This window comes from Chiloscyllium plagiosum, unplaced genomic scaffold, assembly GCF_037043375.1.
Source record: "Chiloscyllium plagiosum isolate Xiang-an unplaced genomic scaffold, Cpla_swu_hap1 HiC_scaffold_4, whole genome shotgun sequence".
NCBI classification, from domain to species: Eukaryota; Metazoa; Chordata; class Chondrichthyes; order Orectolobiformes; family Hemiscylliidae; genus Chiloscyllium; species Chiloscyllium plagiosum.
Genome location: NW_028270142.1, coordinates 62,692,720 through 62,720,044, shown reverse-complemented (window position 1 = coordinate 62,720,044; position 27,325 = coordinate 62,692,720). Strand labels below are relative to the sequence as shown.

The 27,325-nt window shown below is 42.2% G+C and overlaps 1 protein-coding gene across 1 annotated transcript in view; it reads right to left on the bottom strand.

The window, feature by feature from the left end:
- dok6 (docking protein 6) overlaps positions 1 to 27,325 on the bottom strand; it is a 437,905-nt gene that overhangs the window by 200,265 nt on the left and 210,315 nt on the right. Inside the window, exon 2 of the mRNA XM_043688473.2 lies at positions 26,194 to 26,301. Within this exon, the coding sequence (XP_043544408.1) occupies positions 26,194 to 26,301 (108 nt within the window). The remainder of the gene's footprint in view (positions 1 to 26,193; positions 26,302 to 27,325) is intronic.

Below are 27,325 nucleotides of genomic sequence, written 5' to 3'. Positions count from 1 at the left end.
CTTAAACAAAATATGGCAGCAGTCATTTCATACATATTTCCTCCTTTCAGATCCTATCAAAAAGGCATGTGTACTGAAGTATTTAATTTTCAGATTACTTTAAACAAAAACCTGACTTTAAATTTACCTGGACCATCTCTGACACCTCCCTCCCCTTCCTGGACCTCTCCATCTCCATTAATGATGACTGACTTGACACTGACATTTTTTACAAACCCACCGACTCCCACAGCTACCTGGATTACACCTCTTCCCACCCTACCTCCTGCAAAAATGCCATCCCATATTCCCAATTCCTCCTCCTCCGCCGTACCTGCTCCCAGGAGGACCGGATCCACCACAGAACATACCAGATGGCCTCCTTCTTTAGAGACTACAATTTCCCTTCCCACATGGTTAAAGATACCCTCCAGCGCATCTCGTCCACATCCCACCCCTCCAAACGTAACAAGGACAGAACACCCCTGGTGCTCACCTTCCACCCTACCAACCTTCACATAAACCAAATCATCCGATGACATTTCCACCACCTCCAAACGGACCCCACCACCAGGGATATATTTCCCTCCCCACTGCTTTCCACATTTGGCAAAGACCATTCCCTCCATAATTACCTGGTCAGGTCCACGCCCCCCAACAACCCACCCTCCCATCCTGGCACCTTCCCCTGCCACCGCAGGAATTGCGAAACCTGCGCCCACACCTCCTCCCTCACCTCCATTCAAGGCCCCAAAACAGCCTTCCACATCCATCAAAGTTTTACCTGCACATCCACCAATATCATTTATTGTATCCGTTGCTCCAGATGTGGTCTCCTCTACATTGGGGAGACTGAGCGCCTCCTAACACAGTGCTTTAGGGAACACCTCTGGGACACCCGCACCAATCAACCACACCGCCCTGTGGCTCAACATTTCAACTCCCCCTCCCACTCAGCTGAGGAAATGGAGGTCCTGGGCCTCCTTCACCACCGCTCCCTCACCACCCGAAGGAAGAACGCCTCATCTTCTGCCTTGGAACACTCCAACCCCAGGGCATCAATGTGGACTTCACCAGTTTCCTCATTTCCCCTTCCCCCACCTGACCCCAGTTCCAAATTTCCAGCTCAGCACTGTCCCCATGACTTGTCCTACCTATCTTCCTTTCCACCTATCCACTCCACCCTCCTCTCTGACCTATCACCTTCATCCCCACCCCCATTCACCCATTGTACTCTTTGCTACCCTCCCCCACCCTCCTCTCTGACCTATCACCTCCATCCCCACCCCCATTCACCTATTGTACTCTATGCTACTTTCCCCCCACCCTAACCCTCCTCTCATTTATCTCTCCACCCTGTAGGCTCTCTGCCTCTATTCCTGATGAAGGGCTTTTGCCCGAAATGTCGATTTTCCTGCTCCTCGGATGCTGTGCTTTTCCAGCACCACTCTAATCCAGAATCTGGTTTCCAGCATCTGCAGTCATTGTTTTTACCTTAAACAAAAACACACCTTATCAAAGTTTTAAATCTTGCACTGATCAGGACATTTGCAAGAATACCAATGCAAAGGCAAAACAACATTTTATACTGTAGTTAAAAAGTAAGTATTGATTGAGCAGAGTCAACCTGTCTAATTTAAATTTGAACAAGTAAGGCAGTCAACCGTTAGTCATCACATACCTAGTGCATTCTCCACTGCAATGTCTCTACCAATCAGTGCCCACTTGCAAATCAGCAGTCCCATCTCACACTGTACAAAATATTGTATCCCCGTTCATATTGGTATTCTTTTGAATTCGCCTGATGAGTGAAAGATGAAAAGCTTTCCAAAACACATCTTTTTTCTGCAATATGCAAACTCTGTTCTCTTAAACAATTATTTAATTTTATTTTTCAATAAGTCAAGGTCATAAAGTAATAGTGATAAACTGGGAAGGATTCAGTCATGCAACCCACAAAATAGAACTATGCACCCAATTGGATATAATAATGTAATTGGTAACTTGATTTTTTATTTCTAAATTATCAGGTCTAGTGGAATCGCAAAAAAAAAACTTAGTTTAAAAATCAGGAGAACACCACAAAATAGTATATTGTAAAAATAAAATGACCTCCAGCATGTAAAACACTGGGTTGATGGACAAACTCGGTCTCGGTAAAGTGACAGGATTTCTAGCATGGCTAGGAAAGGATCCGACCATTCTCACTAATCTCCTGACTAAATCTCATTAATGCTCTCTGCATGCAATCAAAAGGAAGGGCTTTTAAAGAATTTTCCTCTGTTAAGCAAGTAATGTATATCTTGATCTAAAAACAGTAAAGCAGATGAATAATATTGAATAACTTACTACAATTATTCTCATCTGGGGAGAAGCTATTGATCTCACGCTGAAATGGAGCATTTATGTGGCGATGCTTCAGTTCAAGTTGGCAGTAAGCCACGGGAGGAGAGTAACATTGCTTTGTCATCATCTACTGCAGCTCAGATCACTGTCAAAGCAAGCTCTGAGTGACTAATATACTGGAGTTTGCTGCACAAATGTCACATCATGTCATGCTTTGTGATCACCTGTGTTTCAGAGATGCAACTGACTGGAAGTTCTGGATTGCTGTAAGTTGCAAACACTGTGCATGGCTGCAGAGGGGTGCTTTCAGATGCTATATACACAAATCAAAACAGCTATTATTTTCCTGATCTAATACCTTTTGAAAGCACTTCTTCAAATTATTTCATTCATTTAGTCCAATTACTGGAATACATTAAAGAGTAAGATTTGAATGATTAATTCTAGGCTATAAATTTAGATGGTTGCTGCATATTAAAATTATATTTATCATAGCACCATGCCTCCATGTAAAGGACTTGTATTACATTCTTTCAAAGTGAGAGGTGGAAAGTTTAAGGGGGATACACGTGATAAGTATGTCACACGGAGGGTGGTGGGCGTTTGGAACGCGTTGTCAGCAGAGGTGGTAGCGGCAGGCACAGTAGAATCATTTAAGATGCGTCTGGACAGATGCATGAGTAGGTGGGGAGCAGAGAGATACATATGCTTAGGAATTGACCGACAGGTTTAGACATTACATTTGGATAGGCTCAGGCTTGGAGGGCCGAAAGGCCTGATCCTGGGCTGTAAAGTTTCTTTGTTCTTGTACAATATTTCCTTTTGGGGCCTCAAGAAATACTGAAGCACTTTATAGCTAATGAATTCATTGAAGTGTAATCGCTGTTATTTTGTGAGAAAATGTAGCAGCCAATTTTTGTACAACAAACACTAATGAGACACATAGCCTGCTATTTTGTGGTATTGGCTTAAGGATGAATGTTGACCAGGGCATTGTAGAAATTGCACTTCTTCAAACAAGACTCATCTCAATGGCTGAAAGAAATGACCCTTTGGTAAACTTCGAAAACTCAAAATAATGCATTCAGTAGCTGATGTGCTAATTTTACCTCATTCCTTTCTCTTGAAAGGAAAGACTGCTTTCTAAGGACTGATCACAATCCTCTACTGACTTGTCCAAGTGCTTATTCATAGATGATGTCTGACAGTGAGTGCAGGCGGTAATTTACTAATAGCGGGATCACAGTTGGTGCATATCCTGTGCTTGCTCATTGCACACATCTGCAGGCTTAGATGGAAAAGATCACCAGACAGAAATCAGGAGCTGGATCCCTGGCTATATTTACACGTAGTAATAAACAAATACACAAGCCCCTTGCCCCTTTGACACAGCTGATCAGTATGAGGCAAGAATCAAGTCTGGGACTTTTCTGGCCTGGACAACAAAGAAATAAACTTACCCTTTCATCTGAGGTTGCACGAATGGAGTCAAAAATTGCCCATTACTACAACATTGGGAACCAATTCACAAACACCTGACTGATGAACATTCATTATAAACGAGATCTCACATTTGTGGGCGGCACGGTGGCACAGTGGTTAGCACTGCTGCCTCACAGCGCCAGAGACCGGGGTTCAATTCCCGCCTCAGGCGACTGACTGTGTGGAGTTTGCACGTTCTCCCCGTGTCTGCGTGGGTTTCCTCCGGGTGCTCCGGTTTCCTCCCACAGTCCAAAGATGTGCAGGTCAGGTGAATTGGCCATGCTAAATTGCCCGTAGTGTTAGGTAAGGGGTAAATGTAGGGGTATGGGTGGGTTGCGCTTCGGCGGGTCAGTGTGGACTTGTTGGGCCGAAGGGCCTGTTTCCACACTGTAATGTAATCTAATCTTAAATCTAATCTAATTACAATTAATTTTATGGATCCAAAATATAAACATTTGCACATGCTTACAATGGATATTGTATACTGTACACTGTATATTGTACTGTATTGTGTTCTGACTTGCATGCAAATTGATTTACTAATGTACTTGTGAATTCATAACCTGGGAACCTCCTGTACATAATGAGTACTTGCACATGCAAATATTTCTATTCAACTGAAGGAACATAACTAGGTAATAAAGATGCAAACTTGTTACACGATAGTAAGGTTGAGTCAGCAGTAGAAATTCTTCAGGAAAACTCTTGGAATATAAAGAAATATGGAAGACCTGATAGAACAAATAAAATGGTGGAATATACAGTATATACAAAAGAATCAAGAGAAACATGCGGCAAATGTAGTGTTTAAAATGGGAGAACTCAATTTCTTAGATAGACATAAATCCCAAAAGGCAGTGAATGTCCCAAGTGTATTCGAGTGTGTTTTTTGGAACTTGTTCATGACTAATTAAACAAGCTGCTTTTTGTTTCAGTCATGAGTCATCAGATCAAATTTGTCAACCACCAATAATAAGGGAAGACTGAGGTGACAGTGTTGAATTCGATATTAGGTTTCAGACGGAGAAGGGTGAATCACAAACGATGGTTTTAAATTGAGTGAAGGTAAATTGGGGCAGAATTTGGCTACAGCAGACTGAGCAAACCCATTTACTACAAACAAAGAATGGGAACTGATTAAAGAAATATTTGGTACAATAGGCCCATACATTTTGTAAAAGGGCAAAATCTCCAAGATCTGCAATAAAGCAACTAAACAAGATGTGAAAGGCAGCATAAAACTGTAAGATCAGGATTATGCAAAAGTTTAATACAACGGAAATCCCAAAGACCAGAAAACCTAAAAAGGAAAATAAGGGAAGATCTCTGAAGTGGCAATACAAAAATAGATATGGATAATGTAGTGTTTGGTATAAGATAATAACATTCCACAATAAACATCTCAAAGTACTTCACAAGAGTTTTATAAAGCAAAGTTAGAGAGCAGGTCAAATCAGGTGATAATAAAAGATATTGTAAAATTGTTTAAAGAAACAGACTTGAAGGAATGTGTTAAAGGCTGAAAGAGAGAGGGGAGAGGGTTAGGGAAGGGCTTTCAGAGCTTAGTCCCAAGGCAGCTGATTTCTCAGAGAAGAGGCATTAAAACAGACCGTTGTCAGAGACCAGAATTGGATAAACACATACCTTGAAGGGTTGCTGGACTGGAAGAAATTAAAGAGATACGAAATAGTGAATTTAAGGAGATTTTAAAAACAAGGATAGGCATTTCAAAAGCAAGGCATAACTTTGCTGGGAGCCAGAAGTAGGTCACTGAGCATAGGGGTAAAAGGTGAACAGGACTTGATGAATTTGATATTAGGTTTCAGATGGAGAAGGCTGAATCATAAGCAATGGTTTTAAATTGAGTAAAGGCAAACTGGGGCAGAATTTGGCTACAGCAAACTGAGCAAACCCATTTACTACAAACAAGGAGTGGGAACTGATTAAAGAAATATTTGGTATAATAAGTCCTTCCATTTGGTAAAGGGCAAAATCGCCAAGTTCTGCAATAAAGCAACTAAACAAGATGTGGAAGACAGCATAAAACTGTAAGATCAGGATTATGCAAATACAACAGATAATGCATGGCTTAGAAAGGGTGGACGCTGGGAAATTGTTTCCGTTAGGCAGGAAGACTAGGACCCGTGGGTGCAGCCTTAGAATTAGAGGGGGTCAATTTAGAATGGAAATGAGGAGACATTTCTTCAGTCAGCGAGTGGTGACCCTGTGGAATTCATTGCCACGGAGCGCAGCGGAGGCCGGGATGTTAAATGTCTTCAAGGCAGAGATTGATAAATTCTTGATTTCGCAAGGAATTAAGGGCTACGGGAGAGTGCCGATAAGTGGAGGTGAAATGCCCATCAGTCATGATTAAATGGCGGAATGGACTCGATGGGCCAAATGGCCTTACTTTCCACTCCCAAGTCTTATGGACTTGGTGCCTCCAAAAAGCAGAAGAATTTTGAATGACACATTGACAGAGAGTAGTCAAGACTAGAAATAAAACAAGTATAAATGAGGGTCTCAATAAATGAGCTGAGACAGGGCCAAATTAAAGCAATGTAACTATGGTGGAAGTAAAGGTGCAGGCATATGTTAGCGAGTTCATCTTAAGCTATGAAACACAGGTTTGGCAAACAAACATTCTGGTTTAACCTCTGATAGTTACCAGGGAGATGGAACGAGTCAGTATTATGGAAACCATGTTTGGAGCAGGGACGGAAAACAACACCTTCTGTCTATCCAATATTTATTTCTACTGAGTGTGAGAATTTGGCAACATATTGTGGCAAATGGAGGCTGAAAGGAAGCTTTATGAGATGTGGTGTTGAGATACAGCTGGATACCAATAGTGTACATAGGAAACCTAATACCAGAGCTTTCAAATTATGTTGTTTATGGACAGCAGTGAGAAATAGAAGGATGCCAAGTATAGATGCAGGTGCAATGAGACAAAGCTTTGTTAATGAAAATCATGTTAAAATTAGATAGTTAAGAATAGATCAAGTCCAGTCAGCTGAATGAATAAGCAGAGGCACCAGAGGTGGTCAGTGTCGTCATCGTATCAAAAGCTGGAGACAGGTTCAGAGAGTCTGGAGTCTCAGGTTCAAGTACCACTTGCTCTAGAGGTGTGTACTAATATCTCAGAGCAGGCTGATTAGAAATACCTAGAGCACAAGCTTTGGTGGGAGGTGGATGCAGTAACAGTGAGTGAGCACAAGGCATTGGGAGAGAAGTTGGTGGGGCCTACAGTGTTGGAGTGGAGAAGGTCATTGACCTTGCTTCTACGTTGCTGGGCAAACCTTCAGACAGCTGAGACTGCACTTACCATGGTGGCAACCCCATGCTCAGGTTGATATCTGGTATAGTGTCCTCCACTATCAATCCAGGGGAAAGAGGACAATCTTCACCTGCATCATGCCATATGCCAGGACCTCCACATCCCCGTCCACAAAGAAAGACATCAATTTCCCTTTCTTTGCAACATCTGCGGCAAATGTCAGTTACTGTGCAGGGCAACTCTGAAGTGGCACAATTGTGCAGGTGTGTAACTGGCACACTGCCAGGGATGGTGGCCTACTCTGGGATATCCCAGCAGTGCTGAGATCTTCTGGATGTGGCGAGCAGTAGATCTGAGCCAGCATCGCCATTGGGGTGGAGTAGGTAGTTAATGAGACAAGTTTGGGATGATATAGAAGAAACCTCATTGTGCTCATGAAGCAAAGCCCCGAGTGAAGTTTGACAAAATTGTTAAAATATGACATGATTCAGCTCCAGTGCTTCTTGTTATGGGGAAGAGCAAAACAGGCAGGCATTGATATAAGGGAGTTATTAAAAAAAAAACAGGAATTCAGAGGAAATTTTCTTATCCAGGGAACGGGAAAGCAAGATGTATGTATGAGTGAAGAAATGCAGAACTACAAATAGAATTACAAACAGCCTTGTTTTATTTTACATTATCACAGCTGCATCTTGACCCCTAGCTTTCTGTTGGTTTCCCAAAACCCTTTAGTCCCTTAATTAAAAGCCTTAATCATAAAGAACCTTAGAACCAAATAGGATTATGATGGCACAGTGACTTGAGAAAGGATGACAGGAGGATCCCTCCCCTACTGTATTGCAATATTTCGGGATGCTTGGGTGATATTGCATTGTCTATCTATATTAGTGTAGCAATCTCAAAATCCAACAGAAGTGGCACAAACAGATTAAATAAAAACACTTTCAACTTAAAATTGAATGTAAATAACTTTTATAGCGTGGTCTGAATCCATAAGTGGGTCAGAAGAACATTAAATATTAAAACAGCTGGCAGTCAGTTATTTTCCTCTAATGGAAAATCGATGTCCTTTGCCTTGGTCACGCGGTTAGATTATAATTCCGTACACAACACTGTTCATACAGACAGTTTAAAAAGTAATTTTAACAAGAAGCTAATAGCAGAAGTAAGTGCTCTCATGGTGACATTTACTTACATTAAATTGGGGGGGGTGGGCTCTCCCCTCTCCATTCATAAGATCAAAAGACATGGGAGAAGAAGCATGTCTTTCAGCCAGTTGAGTCTGCTCCACTATTCAATGAGGTCCTGGTTATTTTGGTAATCCTCAACCCCACTTTCCTACCTTTTTCTCATAACCATCGATTCCTTACTAATTAAAAACCTGCTTATCACAACTTTAACGATCCAGCTATTAGTGAGTTTTGAGAAGATTTGGAGCTCAGGTTGAGGTTCTGGGTGTAGGTTTGCTCGCTGAGCTAGAAAGCTTGTTTTCAGACGTATCATCACCATACTAAGCAACATCAGTGAGCCTCTGGATGAAGCGCTGGTGGCATGGCCCGCTTTCTATTTATGTGTTTAGGTTTCCTTGGGTTGGTGATATAATTTCCTCTGGTGACATCGTTTCCTGTGGTGACGTCATTTACTGTTATTTTTCTCCGAGGGTGGTAAATGGGATCCAAGTCAGTGTGTTTGTTGATAGAGTTCAGGTTGGAATGCCATGCTTCTAAGAATTCTCATGAGTGTCTCTGTTTGGCTTGTCCTAGGATGGATATGTCATCCCAGTCGAAATGCTGTCCTTCCTCATCTGTATGCATGGATACTAGTGAGAGTGGGTCATGTCTTTTTATTGCTAGTTGATGTTCATGAACACAGTTCGGCAATTTCTCATCAACAAACCCCAACAAGCAGACAAAGCACATCCAGAAACCTTAGCCACTCTCCCCTATATCAAAGACATCTCAGAAATGACTGCCAGACTACTCAGACCCCTTGGCATTATGGTAGCCCACAACTCCACCAACACACTAAAACAACAGCTAATGAACTTGAAAGACCCTATACTGACAACAAGCAAAACTAATGCCATTTTCAAAATACCTTGCAAGAACTTTAACAAATACTACATTGGACAAACAGGCAAAAAAACAGCCACCAGCATACATGGACATCAACAAGCCACAAAAAGACATGACCCACTTTCATTAGTATCCTTACATCCGGATGAGGAAGGACACCACTTCGACTGGGACAACACATCCAGTCCAGGACAAACCAAACAGAGACACTCATGAGAATTCCTAGAAGCATGGAATTCCAACCTGAATTCTATCAACAAACACAGCCTAAAGAAACCTAAACACAAATAGAAAACAGGCCACGCCACCAGCGCTTCATCCGAAGGTTCACTGATGATGTTACCTAGTATGGTGACGAAACATCTGAAAATGAACCTTCTAGCTCAGTGAGCAAACCTAATTCCAGATCCAGCTGTAGTGAAGAAATTCACAGATTCGCAACTCTCAGAAGAAATTCTTCCTCATCTGTATCATAAATGTCTGACGGCTTATTCCGAGATTTCCTCTGGTCCTAGACTTTTCCACAACAGGAAACAACCTATCCACATGTACACTGCTAGAGTCTCTAAGAATTTGCATGCTGCCTCTTATTCTTCTATATTATAATTAGTACAGGCCCAATCTACTCACCCTCTCCTAAGGTATCAGCCTCACAAACCTTCTCTGGATCGCCTCCAATATAACTTCCCTTAGATAAGGGACCCAAAAACATTTGAATAGTGCCTTGTACTGCTGCACTATTCTGCCTATACAGTATATAGATTATGCATCACATCATTCATTTCGATTCGTTTCGCTACAGTGTAGAAACAGGCTCTTCGGCCCAACAAGTCCACACCGACCCTCCGAAGAGCAACCCACCCAGACCCATTCCCCTCCATTCACTCCTAACTAGTGCACCAAACACTACAGGCAATTTAGCATGGCCAATTCACCTAACCTGCACATCTTTGGACTGTGGGAGGAAACCGGAGCACCCAGAGGAAACCCACACAGACACGGGGAGAATGTGCAAATTCCACACAGACAGTTGTCCGAGGCAGGAATTGAACCCGGGTCCCTGGCGCTGTGTGGCAGCAGTGTTAACCACTGAGCCACTGTGCCGCCCCTTGTCTTAAGGTGGATAGCGATGGACAGCAGTTTCAGATATGCCCCTTTGAACTTGTACCATTCCCTCCTCCTCCTCCTCCCTCCCTATACAAAAATGCATGCATAAGCATACAATGAACAGAGGGTAAATAATAATTGGGAGGAGAAATTGTAGCATTGACAATTCGATAACGTATGCCTGCACCAGGAATCCGTTCAACTATTTATGTCAAAATGCTTCATTGTTAGAGAGATTTATTTTTGCTTTACTGTTCATTTAGACTCCACAGAGCACTTGATATGATTAGTTGAAAAAATGTTCAAAAATAAAATCAAATGAGCTCAGTCAGGCAGAAAAAATACTGAACTTATTGACACCAATCAAAACTAACTTCTGCTCTTAATAATTTGCAACCTAGTCCGAGCTTGAACAGTTTGTCAGTCCGAAGTGGAAAAGTATCATTGTCAACTGACTACATTTTCTTTTACAATAGTCCAAACTGTAACCATCTGCACAGGCCCGCTTTCTGACACCAACCGTTTTCATGTTTGTGCGACGTTTTGAAGCAAATCACAGAGTACGAGGACTGAAAATGAGAATGTATAAACAAATGGGATACACTATGAAAAGCTTAACAATACTGGATCATCTTTTGCACCTTCTGAGATTTACTGTGTTTTCCATTCACAGAACATTCAAGCGATCGACCAAAGATTAAAGCGGCTATGAGTACTAAAAAGGGTATTGTTGCCCTTTACCCCGTTACAGGAATTGGCCAAAGTATAGACACAATTTCAGAGTAGTACGATCACACAAGGGAGTTGATTTTAAATAGGAGAAAGTGAGGACTGCAGATGCTGGGGATCAAAACTTAAAAATGTGTTGCTGGAAAAGCACAGCAGGTCAGGCAGCATCAAAGGGGCTTATGCCCAAAACGTCAATTCTCCTTCTCCTTTGATGCTGCCTGACCTGCTGCGCTTTTCCAGCAACACATTTTTAAGTTGATTTTAAATGTCAAACCTGCTTTCGTCTTGATGTGGCAAGAACTGTTAATACTGACAAAAAAAAACACTACGGGTAGGTTGGGAGCTTTAACCACCACAGGCATTGCTTTGAGTTAGCAAACCTTAGACCAGAAACCCAAGCATAGTTTAGAATCCTGATGCAGACCTCCTTCCCCACCCAATGGATCAGCAGGTTGTGGTTCTGAGCACAAGGCCATAAAGCCTAACTTGATCTTCTTTGGAATCCCCAGACAGCACTAAATTATTTCAGCTCAGCCACAATTCTTATAGTACATTACACTCAGAGCCCTAGTTCATAGAGGAGAACCTGTGTTAAAGGTGGTGTAAATACGCATTGGACAGTTATTGGATAAAGAAAAGGACTGAAACTCACCTTGTGTCCTCAACATGCTGGAGTGAACAATTTACTCTTTGTCCTTTTCTGGAGGTCAGAGCTAGAACATTGGGATGGAAAAGAATGGGGATAGTTTCCTATTTCCTTTGCTGCTGGTGAAATTTGAAAGTGCAAGTTTTGAAAGTAATGACCTACATTTATGCCCAGTGCCCAAAAATTCCAGAATGTTCTATTAAAAGAAATGGTCAATAAAGTAGAAACCTGGCAACACTTCGCATAAATCTTTTAGGATGAGAGAGCTAGCCACAAGCCTCTGGCAGCTCTGATTCCCTGACTGAGCTATACCCTTATCTAGTTTCACTACCTTTACCCAGTTCCTTTTAAAATTCAAATACGTGAAACATTCATCTACTCCTCTCAAAATCTAATAAGGGATGAAATTTTAACTCCAGCTCTCGATCCAAAGACCTGTAGGTTTACAGTATCTCAAGTGCATACCCCATGTGTTTTCTAACCATGACTTCTACTAGCCTGTCCGGAAGTGAGTTTCAAATCCCCCACTATCTTCAATGGAAAAAAAACAGACCCTGAACTACCCTCTAATCCTTTGTCTACTGTTTTAATTTATTCTCCAGCATCCCCCACCCCCAAAACTGGTTATTGATCTTTCAGATAATGAAAATAGGTCTCTCCTATCCATTTTAATCTGGAACTTTCATAATTTTATGAACCTGATTTAAACCTATCTCAACTTGCTAAGTTTCGAGAAATACCACCAAACCTAACCTATCTATATCTTTCCTCAGAGCAAAAATTCTGTAGCCGTGGTAACATCCTTGTAGATCCCTGGACCCTTTTGTTTTCAATTACATCCTTTATGTGACGTAGTGACAAAAATTTGGTAGAGAACTCTAGAAGTGCATAATGAGGGTTTTTGTACAATTAGAGCACAATCTCCCTGCTCTTATAGTCTATGTCTTGGTTAATGAAGGGACAATTACGTATGCCTCAACCTCTCATTAACCTGCTGCTATCAGGGAAGTATGACTCCAAAGTCCCACTGTTTCTTTACATTTCTCATTTTACTCCCAGTTATGGCATGTTGCTTTACCCATTCTCACAGAATGCTTCATCACTCACTTCTCTGCAATAAATTCCATTTGTCACTTTCTTGCACCTGACCAGTTCATTGATATTTTCCAGCAGCTTACAAGAACATAAGAAATAGAAGCAGGAGTAGGCCAACAAGCCTAACGAGCCCATTTTGCCATTCAATAAGACCATGGCTGATCTTTTTATGCACTCAGCTCCACATACCTGCTGCTCACCATAAATCTCAATTCCTTTACTGTTTAAAAATCTATCTTTGTCGTAAAAACATTCAATGATATGGCCTCAGTTTCTTCACTGGGTAGGGAACTCCACAGATTTGCAACCCTTTGGGTGAAGAAGTTCCCCCTCAACTCCGTCCTAAATCTGCTCCCCCTTACTTTGAGGCTATGCCCCTAATTTTGGTTTCACCCATCAGTGGACAATTTTCTTCTTCACCATTAATAACTCGTCAAATTTTTGTATCACGTGCAAAATTTTAAAATTATGTTCTTACATCCAAATGTGAAATTATATGGAACAGATATAACAGCTGCCTACATTAACTGGTATACTACAAGAATACAACACCGTAAGGGTGTCACACTGTATGGAATTTATATACAATTCATAAGTGAGAAACTTCACTCTAGTATGAATGCATGTCTTGACCTCAACCTTCTTAAGAATACTGGATGAAGGTCAACTGGTCACAATGGATAGTGAACATGTCAAGAGAAAACAGATTATGTCAGATATGTCCATATCCAATATAAATCAGAGAACATCTGGTCCAGGAACAAACAGTTATTCAATCAATCAATCAAGGGGCATCATTGGGCTTCCTTGAATCATGACAGAACCCAAACAGAAGAATGAATCTAGTGATATTAGCTACAATGGCTTAAAAATATGTTCTATGACCAAGAAGAAACTGTGGCCAACAAACCAACATTGGTTCAAGCAAATATGACGAGAAAAAACACGACTGACCGAGTGTGTGCTGTTGCATTATGTTGACAGATGGTCAGGAGACAGGTCTAATCAGTTGGCAGAGAACATTTGTGCAGTGACATCATTTCACAATCACAGATGACCTACAATATGACAAGATGACTTGCTATTCCAGCTTCTCTTCAAGCAACGGAGGCAATGGATTAATGGTATTCTCACTAGACTATTAATCCAGAGACTCAGGTAATATCCTGGGGAGCTCAGTTCAGAATCCTACCATGGTAGAAGGTGGAATTTGAATTTAAATAAATAATCTGGTATTAAAAGTCTAATGATGACCACAAAACCATTTCCAATTGCTCCAATCTGATTCACTAATATCCTTTAGAAAATCTGTGATCCTTATCTGGTGTGGCCTACATGTGAAACCAAACCCACAGCAATGTGGCTGACTCTCAACTGTCATCTAAGCAATTAGAAGTTGGCAGTAAATACTGGCCTGGCCAATGACATCCCCCAAGTGCCCCAAATGAATTTTTAAAATGCCATAGATAAAGACACTTGTGGATCATCAAGCATAGAGTTGAGGTTCAGTCAGTGACGTGAATCTCAAGAGATATTGAAGATTTCATAAACCAGTGTAAAGTTTGTGAATTACACATAATAGTCAGAACCAGAAAATAATACAGGTATACAATCTTTTCTCCATAAGACCATAAGACCATAAGACATAGGAGTGGAAGTAAGGCCATTCGGCCCATCAAGTCCACTCCGCCATTCAATCATGGCTGATGCGCATTTCAGCTCCACTTACCAGCGTTCTCCCCGTAGCCCTTAATTCCTCGAGACAACAAGAATCTATCAATCTTGGCCTTGAAGACATTTAGCGTCCTGGCTTCCACTGCACTCCGTGGCAATGAATTCCACAGGCCCACCACTCTCTGGCTGAAGAAATGCCTCCGCATTTCTGTTCTGAAATGACCCCCTCTAATTCTAAGGCTGTGTCCACGGGTCCTAGTCTCCTCGTTTAACTGAAACAATTTCCTAGCATCCACCTTTTCCAAGCCATGTATTATTTTGTACGTCTCTATTAAGTCTCCCCTTAATCTTCTAAACTCCAACGAATACAATCCCAGTATCCTCAGCCGTTCCTCATATGTTAGACCTGTCATTCCAGGGATCATCCGTGTGAATCTCCGCTGGACACGTTCCAGTGCCAGTATGTCCTTCCTGAGGTGTGGGGACCAAAACTGGACACAGTACTCCAAATGGGGCCTAACCAGAGCTTTATAAAGTCTTAGTAGTACATCTCTGCTTTTATATTCCAACCCTCTTGAGATAAGAGACAACATTGCATTCGCTTTCTTAATCACGGACTCAACCTGAATGTTTACCTTTAGAGAATCCTGGACTAGCACTCCCAGATCCCTTTGTGCTTTGGCTTTATTAATTTTCTCACCATTTAGAAAGTAGTCTATGCTTTTATTCTTTTTGCCAAAGTGCAAGACCTCGCACTTGCTCACGTTAAATTCCATCAGCCATTTCCTGGACCACTCTCCCAACCTGTCAAGATCCTTCTGCAGCCTCCCCACTTCCTCAGTACTACCTGCCTGTCCACCTAACTTCGTATCATCGGCAAACTTCGCTAGAATGCCCCCGGTTCCCTCATCCAAATCGTTAATATATAATGCGAACAGCTGTGGCCCCAGCACCGAACCCTGCGGGACACCGCTCGTCACCGGCTGCCATTCTGAAAAAGAACCTTTTATCCCAACTCTCTGCCTTCTGTTAGACAGCCAATCCTCAATCCATCCCAGCAGCTCACCTCGAACACCATGGGCCCTCACCTTGCTCAGCAGCCTCCCGTGTGGCACCTTATCAAAGGCTTTTTGAAAGTCTAGATAGACCACATCCACTGGGTTTCCCTGGTCTAACCTACTTGTTACCTCTTCAAAAAATTCCAACAGGTTTGTCAGGCATGACCTCCCTTTACTAAATCCATGTTGACTTGTTCTAATCAGACTCTGCTCTTCCAAGAATTTAGAAACCTCATCCTTAATGATGGATTCTAGAATTTTACCAACAACCGAGGTTAAGCTGATTGGCCTATAATTTTCCATCTTTTGCCTTGATCCTTTCTTGAACAAGGGGGTTACAACAGCCATCTTCCAATCATCCGGGACCTTTCCTGACTCCAGTGACTCTTGAAAGATCTCAACCAATGCCTCTGCTATTTCCTCAGCCACCTCTCTCAGAACTCTAGGGTGTATCCCATCGGGGCCAGGAGATTTATCAATTTTAAGACTTTTTAACTTTTCTAGCACTATCTCTTTCGTAATGGCAACCATACTCAACTCAGCCCCGTGACACCCTTTAATTTTTGGGATATTACTCATGTCTTCCACTGTGAAGACTGACGCAAAGTACTTGTTAAGTTCTCCTGCTATTTCCTTATCTCCCATCACTAGGCTTCCTGCATCAGTTTGAAGTGGCCCAATGTCTACTTTTGCCTGTCGTTTGTTTCTTATGTACTGAAAGAAACTTTTACTATTATTTCTAATATTACTGGCTAGCCTACCTTCATATTTGATCCTCTCCTTTCTTATTACACTCTTTGTTATCCTCTGTTTGCTTTTGTATCCTTCCCAATCTTCTGATTTCCCACTGTTCTTAGCCACTTTATAGGATCTCTCTTTTTCTTTAATACATTTCATGACTTCCTTTGTCAGCCATGGCTGTCTAATCCCTCCCCGGTTAATCTTTCTTTTCTTGGGAATGAACCTCTGTACAATGTCCTCAATTATACCTACAAACTCCTCCAAAATCCTTGGGGCCAGTTGTTTTTCGGAACTTTGAGCTTTTTGGATTGCGAAATAAATAACATTTTAACAGTGAAATGGTTTTTAAAATTACCAAACAGCAGATACATGTGTGAATAGTACAAGCGCTGAGACACAACTGACACCTGCCAGTGCTGGGCCATGCCGCCATGTCATATCTGAGTCACATGGTTCAAATGGGTGTGGAGTTGGGTCACCTATTCGCACACCAAAATGATGCTCCACATTCCACGAAAAACATTTTGGATTTCAGAGCCTTTTGCATTTCAGAATTTCAGATAAAGGATTGTGTACCTATACTGTCATAACTGAAAAACGATTAGACGACAGAAACCAGCAAAGATTACAAGAAAAAATGTAGATGAGGAAATGGAGAATAAGCAACTTAACCCATTGATCAAATTTTAAAATTAAATTGTTCAGGCAACAACTCAACTGGCGAACAAATTGCATAGCAGAATTGAATTTAATGCTAGATGATGAACTGAAACAAATTCAAGAGAAATATTTAAGTTCTTTACCTTTCAAAAAAGAATGATCAGATAAGTCAGCCCTGTTAGCAGAACACCAAAAATGAATCCCCTCCATTAGTACTCAAGCATAGAGTGCACTCAGCCACATCCTGCTCGACACTCCTTGTCTATCTGGCAGTCACCCATTTCCTTCTTTGCTACAAACTCTTCAGTGGTGGGTAGCTACCTGTTGAAATGTCTATCTGTCGAAGTCCCAGCTTTGTGGATGCCAGCTGCTGCCCAAGTTCTGAAACTGGAGTACAGGCTCTTTCAACAGAGGACAGTTCCTGAACGTGATTATCTAGATAGTGAGGAGTATCACGGAGTTCCTTCACGGCACATGATGCACATTGACAATACTGAGTTGCTCTTATACATCCATATTTATTATTAAATACCATCTAATCTTACCAAAAGCAAACTTAATGCTCATTGCTGCGCTTGACAAAAACTGTTAGCTCCTTCTTTGATTGGATATCACTTGGGGAACCTTTTTTAGTTTCCTCTCCCCTGACATTCATACTTTCTAAGCTCTGGGTGTTCTGGAACCTGCTCTCAGGGGCGCTTAACATTTAACTGTCCTGCCATACACCGTTCACCACTGAGTATTGTTTTAGAAAGTTTGTTCATTGCTGTGCTCAAAATAGTGCTACATCTAATGCTTAACAGGCAGTTTATTAAACTTTATATTAGTCATAAAAATTTCTTGCATGTGGAGCATGGAAGCGAGGTACTACTCCTCCCAACATCATGGGCACCACTCATTATTTTCTTTGTTTTCCCATCACAACACTTATAAACACTAATTTCCTTGGCTAATTCTTATGGAAACATAGAGATACGCAGCATGGAAACAGACTCATGCCGACCAGATATCCTATAAAAAACTAGTTCCATTTGCCAGCATTTGGCCAATATCTTTCTAAACCCTTCCTATTTATATACCCATCCAGATGCCTTTTAAATTTGCAATTGTATCAGACTCCACCACTTCTCTGGCAGCTCATTCCACACACATACCACCCTGTGTGTGAAAAGGTTGCCCCTTAGGTCCCTTTTAAATCTTTCCCCTCTCACCTTAAACCTTTGCCCTCTAGTCGTGCATTCCCTCACCGTGGGGAAAATACCTTGCCTATTTATCCTATCCATGCCCCTCATGATTTCATGAGCTTCCATAAGGTCACCGCTCAGCCTCCGACATTCCAGAGAAAACAGCCCCAGTCTATTCCGTCTCTCCCTGTAGCTCAAAAACACCAACCCTGGCAACATCCTTTTAAATCTTTTCTGAACCCTTGCAAGTTTCACAATATCCTTCCAATAGTTTTTTTTTGCCGGGGTTGGGGGGTGCAGAACTGCATACAATATTCCAAAGGTGCCTAAACCAGTGTCCTGTACAGCAACAACACAACCTCCCAATTCCTATATTCTATGGGCTGACGAATAAGGGCAAGCATACCAAACACCTTCTTCACTATTCCATCAACCTGTGACTGCACTTTCAAGGAACTATGAACTTGCGCTCCAAGGTCTCTTTGTTCAGCAACGTTCCCCAGGACCTTATCATTAAGTGTGTAAGTCCTGCTCTGATTTGCCTTTCTAGAATGCAACACCAAAAATTATCTACTTTAAACTCCATCTGCCACTCTTCACCCCATCGGCCCATCTAATCAAGATCCCATTGTACTCTGAGAAAACCTTCTTTGCTGTCCACTACACCTCCAATTTTGATGTCATCTGCAAACTTACTAACTATATCTCTTACGTTCACATCCAAATCATTTGCAGAAATGACAAAAAGCAGTGGGCCCAGGAGCAATTCTCGTGGCGAACCTCTGGTTACAGGCCTCCAGTCTGAAAAGCAACTCTCCACCACCACCACCCTTGTCTTCTACCTTCAAGCCAGTTCTGCATCCAAATGGCTAGTTCACCCTATATTCCATGTGATCTAGCCTTGCTAACCAGTCTACCATAAGGAACCTTGGCCAACATCTTACTGAAGTCCTAACGATCGCATCCACTGCTCTGCCCTCATCAATCCTCTTCACTACTTCTTCAAAAAACTCAATCAAGTTAGTGAGACATGATTTCCCATGCACAAAGCCATGGCTATCTCTAATCAGTCCTGGTCTTTCCAAATACATGCAAGTCCTGTCCCTCAGGATTCCCTCCAATAACTTGCCCACTACTAATGTCAGGCCCACTGGTCTATAGTTCCCTGGCTTTTCCTTACCACCTTTCTGAAATAGTGGCATGTTTGCCAACTGCCAGTCTTCCGGCACCTCACCTGTGGCTATTGGTGATACAACTATCTCAGCAAAGGGCCCCAACAGTCTCTTCCCTAGCTTCCCATAAAGTTCTATGGTATACCTGATCAGGTCCCGGGGAGTTATCCACCTTTATGTGTTTTAAGACGTTCAGCACCTCATTCTCCATAATATGTAAATGTTATCTTCGATATTCAGTCTGAATATAATCGTGCTGTCCTATAACTTAATAGTAAACTGCTTTATTCTCAAGAGAATGTTTTAATAATTCCTGCTGCATACCACAGTTTAAAATTAAATTGTGTTTACATATCAAAATTGGATTAAGCTCAATTCATTGAAGGAAACCATCGATGTTAATGTATAAAGTGAATTCATAAATTTAATGTCATTGCAAAGATGTTTAAATATTTAATTTACCTAGTTATCATGATCAGAACTAATTCTTAATTAGTATGCACACAGGTTCGACTAATGAAACACAAGCAATATCAAATTATATTTGGTCTCAATTTCTCTGGTAATTTCCTTTTCATTTACTCTGTTTATTTGAAGTTAGTTTGCATGTGGCTCTTTAGTTAACTGTGTGCTACTGCATTTGTAACAAATAACAAGTTTGTAAGATTGTTAAAAAGAGAGTGTGTCCTGGGGATCCAAGATGGCGGCAATCTAACAGGTCTGCCTGGCTGAGCTCTGCACCAAAATCCAAGTAAAGTGGTGCTCCTACCCTCCCCTTAGTAACCACTTCTGAAAAAAAAAATCAGTAGAATAAAACCCGCAGAACCTTTAAATAGCAAATTAGCGTTTAGGCAAGAGGAAGATGACAACAAAAGGGAAGGGATGACAAGGATTGCAACATGCAGGGCATTCCCCTGCAGCAACGGATCTGCCCGTAGCTGCAGCACCAACTCCCGCGGAGGCGCCTTTGACCTCACTGGAACAGCAGAACTTAGTCTTGGAATTCGTGAAACTCCGACAGAAGATCAAGACAGCGCTGGAGGAGTCTCGCACCAGACCGGAACCAATCTCTGCCATGCTTCAAAAGCATGAACAGGAGACCCAATGTCTTGATCAACGTATGGGCAAGGTTGAACAGAACTGCGGCATCAGAGGCCATGGTGGAGACCTTGGTGAGGCGGATCCAGGCCCTGGAAATTCAGGTGCGGGCCTCAAATCAACCAGGTCGACCACCTTGAAAACTGGGGTTGAAGAAAGAATGTATGTATAATTGGGCTGCCAGAACATGAAGGTGGTGAGCATCTGGTCAGCTTCCTGGAGCAATGGCTCCCACAGCTCCTGGGACTGGGAGTCAAGTCAGGCCGGTGGAAGTACAGCGGGCCCATTGGATCTGGGGCTGTGATTAGGAAAAGGAAATCATATGATGAAATAAAGAAGAGGCTGAGAAACCTGAACATTCAATATTCTGTAAGGTAACCAACTGTAATGTGTTTCGACCATGGAGGGTCCAGGTATAACTTTGACTTGGAAGAGAAGGCAAAGAATTTTCTGCATTCTTTAAAATAGACTGGCTGGGTTAAATGTTATGGACAATAGTGTATTCTTTACTCTCTTGGTTGTTTATTTTATATGCCTGACTCTGTTTTAAGAAAGTGTGGGATTTTTGGGGGCAAGGGGGTTGGTAGTCTCCAGCTATTGTTGTTTTGTTTAGTTTAATTGTAGTAGTTAGAGTTTTTCGTTTTATAGTGTTTGTAGTGGGATTTTCTAGACTTCATGAATCCTATTTTGTCTCCACTCAACGCACCATGAATGGGCTTCTCCCTCTCGGTTGGAGGGGGGAGCAGCGTCACAGGCTGATTTAGACGGTTATGGCTAGTTGTTCGTTTAGATGGTGCACCTGAAACATAAAGGGGGTCACTCACTGGTTAAAAGAAAGAAAGTGCTCTCAAACCTCAGAAGGGACAGGGTTGATGTTGCTCTGCTACAGGAAATACACTTGACTGATAAGGAATATTTAAAACTACAGCAGGGAGGGCTTGGCAAGGTGTTCTTTTCATCTTTCAATTCTAAAAGTAGAGGAGTGGCTATATTAATATGGAAGAACGTTCCATATCAGTTAATAAGCCAAATTAAGGGTGAACATGGGCAGTTTGTTATCCTCAAAACCTTAATACATGGGAAGGAGTATGGCATCTTGAATGGCTACTGCCCCCCTGCACACCCCCTCAAATTTTTAATTGATGCATTTTCTAGGTTGATGGCTCTTGGGCTGCGCTGTATGATTATGGGGGAGACTTTAACAGGCTCATGGATCCTAAGGTGGATAGGATGCCAAGGAGTCTTTCGGGCATCTCCCCGCATTGCTGGACTTGTGTGGATAGTTGGAGCTGGTAGATATGTGGAGGTGTCTTCACCCTAAAGGTAGGGTACTTTTTACTCCAAACAGCAGAAGTGCCATACAAGGATAGATATGTTCTTTGTTCCATCGATCTTTCTGGATTCGGAATTATCTTGCAGAATTGGAAATATAGCTATTTTGGACCATGTGACAGTGTATTTGGAGGTTAAGATCAGGGGTAATGGTATAGGTACATGGGATTGGTGCATGGACCTGTTTCTTTTGAAAGATAGTAAATTTATTGAGCACTTCACAAGGGAGTTTAAGACTTTCTTGGACAATATCTTGGGTGTGGTCAGTAATCCATTGGTGCTCTGGGAGGCCACCAAGGCTTACTTAAGGGGTATAATTATTTCGTTCTCAGTGACCAGGAAGAGACAGAGGAGAGAACAGCAGCATATACTTGAGGCCCGACTGAAAGCAGCCAAGGGAGGCATACTATGATGGACCACCTGTGACTAAATCGCAGTAGGTTATGAACCCCTGGGCTGTCCTGAACTCAGACAGCGAAGAGAGAAGTCTCCTTCACAAAGCAAAGATTATTTGAGTACGGTGATAAGCCAGGTACACACTTGGCATATCTGGCCAGGAAGAAGAGTGCCCCGCAATCTATCCTTTCTATTAGGAAGGTTTGATAGGAGTCTAGAAAGATCAATGCAACATTCAGGAAATTCTATGTAGAGTTATACCAGTTGGAGGGATGCAAGGATGGGTTGGCAAGGATGGGGTCCTTTGAGAACTTGGATCTCCCAGGCCTCCCTTTTGAATGCCCCTCTAAAACACAAGAGATACAAGAAGCGGTAAGGCAGCTCCAAAGTAGCTAAGCACCAGGCCCAGATGTGTTCCTGAGCGAGTTCTACAAGGAGTTCATAAATGTGTTGGCTGAGCCAATGTTGGGGATGTATAACCATTCATACAGTCAGAACTGTCTTCCACCCTCCCTTAGGGAAGCTAATATCTCTTATTCTTGAGAGGAAAAGATCCTGAGAACTGTGCCTCCTCATAACAGACCTATCTTGCTTCTGAACATGGATTTTAAAATTCTGTCTAAAATACGAGTATTGAGATTGGAGAAGGTACTGCCTTCTATAGTAAAGGAGGACCAGACCGGTTTTATTAAGGGTTGCAGTCCTTCCATTAACATTAGACCAGTATTAAACATGGTACATGCAGCAAAGGCGTTTGACTGGGTGGAGTGGCCGTATCTCTTTTATGCCATGGAATGTTTTGGTCTTGGGGCCTTTGCCTGGTGGGTGGCAGTGTTATATAATGATCCCATGGTGACGGTCCTTACAAATGGAATAAAATCAGATAACTTTAGCTTGGGAGAGGCAGCCGACAAGGGTGCCCTCTCTGGCTGCTGCTATTCACTTTAGTGATTGAACTGCTGGCAGAAGCTATTCGGAAATAGCTCGAAAATAGCTGTTCTGGAAGTGGGAATAGGAGAACATAAAATTACTCTTTATGCAGATGATGTTCTTCTCTTTTTGGCTAACCTGACAAAGTCTGTGCTCTGTCTAATACAAAAGGTTAATTTATTTCTAGGGGATAAAATTAATTTTATGAAATCGGAAGCCATGCCCATGGGGGGGCCTTGTAAGAGTACCTGATCTGGAAGATGGAACTCTATTTCCTTTTAGGATGGTCACAAAAAGGTTTCTGCATCTGGGCATTTTCATCACCCCTGCTTTTCACCAACTGTACACATGCAATTTTGTACAGTTGTTTGAGAAGATTACACAAGACCATCAGCATTGGGAAAGGTTACCAATATCATGGTTAGGTTGAATAGCTCTGATTAAAATGAATATTCTTCCTTGCCTACTATACCCTATGAGAATGTTTCATTGTTGTTGTCTAGACAAATGCTGCAGAGGCTTAATGGTTGACATGGGTCATTTATCTGGCACCTTAGGCATCCTCTTATTAAATTTGCTAAGTTGCAACTTCCACGGGGACTGGGAGGAGTAGATCTCCCAGACTTTAAACAATACCAAGTAAGGTCATTATTGTCCTATGTAATTTGGAATGTAAGGATCCAAGGTCGATATGGCTCGACATTGAGGCCTCCCAGGCAAAATGTCCCCTCGTCAATTTGCTATTTATGGATAGAATGAAAACTGTTGCTGAGTACTGTAAAAGTCCAATCATTACAGACATGGTCAAAGCGTGGAGAATGATGCGGGAGACCGATGGTAATTTACATTAGATCTCCCCGTTGACCCCCTTAGTACCAGGATTCAGGCCGGGATCAATGGATTCCAGCTATAAAGGTATGGAAGGCTAGGGGAGATTTATTTGAAGGAGAGGTCCTGGTGTCTTTTGACCAGTTGAGTCATAAATATGGGTTATCCAGTAGGGACGTCTTCCATTATTTCCAGATCCAGGACTACATACAGAGAAGGACCATGCTCTCGGCTCAGCCTTATAAGTCAGATATGGAGAGAAGAGTGCTTCGATGCACGGTCACACTTTCAGTTAGTACTCTCTATCATCTACCCTAGAAGATATGGAAAGACTATATGGAGTTTGATATCAGGAATTGGAAACAGAAATCTTGCTGGAAATATGTGGGCGGCACAGTGGCACAGTAGTTAGCACTGTTGCCTCACAGCGCCAGAGACCCGGGTTCATTTCCCGCCTCAGGCGACTGTGTGGAGTTTGCACATTCTCCCCGTGTCTGCGTGGGTTTCCTCCGGGTGCTCCGGTTTCCTCCCACAGGCCAAAGATGTGCAGGTCAGGTGAATTGGCCATGCTAAATTGCCCGTAGTGTTAGGTAAGGGGTAAATGTAGGGGTATGGGTGGGTTGCGCTTCGGCGGGTCAGTGTGGACTTGTTGGGCCGAAGGGCCTGTTTCCACACTGTAATGTAATGTAATCTAATCTAATCTAATGTAATCTAATCTAAAAAAAAGTGAGGATATTTGGAGAATGTTAAAAAAAAATTCAATTTGCATTAAAGCGCAGATTATGCAACTAAAGACTCTCCACAGGGCCCATTTGGCCCCAGAACAACTAGCAAAATTTAAGAAAGGAGCATCCCCAAGGTATTCTAAACACAAAACAGACACCAGTATTCTCACACACTGCTTACGGTCATGCCATAAGATCCGTAGGTAGGTACCGGGTGCCACAGGGAATATGTTGGAGAGGATCTTGGGAACAGAAGTTAGGGTGGATCTGGTATCCCTCCTTCTGGGACTGCTGAATCTGCCTTCGCTAGATGACCACGGGAAGAGGCTATTCAACATTTTCACGTATTGTGCAAGGAAGAACATTCTAATGAGCTGGATCTTGGAAAATCCCCTGGGTCTTACGGGATGGCACAAGTTAGTGATAGAGCATGTCCCCCTGGACTTTCTTATGAATGTGGAGCATCAGAAAATAGAACTGTTTTATAAGACATGACAGCCCTTCTTGAACCACATAGTATGGCTGATAAGTCAGTGTCTGATTAGGGTCTTCATACTGTTAGTCTCCAAATACCAGAGAGATATAAAAAATGTCAGATCTCATCAACAGTTTCACTTCAAATTATCTAATTAGTTTAATCACCTATTTAATCTACAACTCCAGCACTGACGTTACATGGGCTCAGGTCCTACAGACCCCCATAACTAGTTGGCCTGAACCAACAACTCCCCCCTCCAAGACATTCGGACCTGTCAGCACTGAATTCAGCCATGAGTCAAAGAGCCCTTTCAGGAATATACATAAGGTGGCCTTTCATTAGTCCTTACCAATACTGCATGGTCGAGTTTAGATTAGATTAGATTAAATTTCCTACAGTGTGGAAACAGGCCCTTTGGCCCAACAAGCCCACACCAACCCTCCGAAGAGTAACCCACCCAGACCCATTTCCTTCTAACTAATGCACCTAACACCATGGGACAATTTAGCATGGCCAATTCACCTAACCTGCACATCTTTGAACTGTTGGAGGAAACCGGAGCACCCGAAGGAAACCCACGCAGACACGGGGAGAATGTGCAAACTCCACACAGACAGTCACCCAAGGCTGGAATTGAACCTGGGGCCCTGGTGCTGTGAGGCAGCAGTGCTAACCACTGAGCCACCGTGTTCTGGACTGAATTGTCAGCATGACTCCTCCTTTCCATGTGAGGACCAGGCAGACCATTATCCAGGCCTTAAGAACGTCACTAATGAACACCAGTGTAAAAGCTTGTTAACTTCAGCAATCAATTCAACACAACAAAGAACTAAAAGATTTTCTTGCTAATATTTCACAACAAAAACAGAGAATGGCATTTCTCTAAACAACAAGCTGTTAGGTAAGGTTCAGCAAATTTAACTGTCAAATAAAAAGCTAAATAATAATTGAGTAATTCATACAAGATCTAAAACGTGAAGGGAAAAATGAGTCTCTTGTTGTGTTCAAAGTAGTGACACCGCAGCAAAATTAATTACTCTAGCATCTTAACTTTCAATCAAAGTGAGTTTAATTCCAAGAGATGCCCCATCAGAAATGATGGTGTTAAGCAACTGAATTGTTGTTCCTGTTAATACTTCCCATCTCAAAGTCTCATCAGAATAATCGGGAATATTTACCTTGTGCATGTTCCGGAAATAAGCTGCCTTTTCATCAGGAAATTTCTCTAACCTTCTAGGGCCTTTGCTGGAGGCTTTCTTAAATACCAGCCAACACCTTCTGTACATCTGTTAGAGACAATAAAAGAAAAGTGTGAACAAATCTGGTTACAGTTATTTCAGAATAAGGAACTGATAATAATGGAGATATTGCATATTGTGAAATGGCATTAAAACCCACACATAATTGCATATTTATCAACGTAACCTCCAACATATGAATATGGTTTTGGCAAAAACATTTATTTTAACTTCGCATTGCAATAACTGTTAGACATTTAATATACAGTACATAATTGCATCGACTGTAAAGAGCTAGAAACAGTTGGGCCCTGGCTAACTAGTATAAGTGTTCACAGTTGGTGGGCGGGGGGGGGGTGGAGGGGTGGAGGGGGGTGGAGGACATATTCACTGCTGTACTTAAAAGTCAAGTGATGTGCAATGTCATGCCACGTGGCTAATGACAGGTCATTAACAGCCCCAGTCTGCATACACATATGAATGAATGAATGATTTTATTGTCAAGAGTATTTTAGTGAGAAAAACAGCAAAAGAGAGAGAAAAACATCAATCTGGCGCCATTTTGAATAGTTTTAAAAATAATTTTAAAAAGGATACAAGTTGAAGAGAGTCCATCAGTACTAAGCCAGTTCATCAACAATCACGCCTGTGCTACTATCCCTCCTCCACTGTCTCTTTGCCGTCTACACAGGATCCAATCAATGTTGAAGTCGCCACTCTTCAGGTGCCATCTTTCACCACCAGGGCAGATTCTCCTCTGTCACATTTCCGCCAGACGAACCATTATCAAAGTTGCATCGCTTGCCTCTGGGCCCACTTTAATGTCGCTGTGATTCCTTTCCACCACCGACAGACCTGACCAAAGCTGAAATCACCAATCCTCAGGTGCCATCTTTCACCGCTGTAACAGCCGATGTTACAGCTACTGATTCCAATGCCAGGTCCCATGTTCGCTCTGGAATAGTAAGGGGTCACGTGCCACTACATGAGTTCCACGCTGGGCCCACTTGGGTCCGTGATGGCATTCCTTGCCATCGCCACTGCCATTGTAGTTCAGGATGAGGAGTAGGTA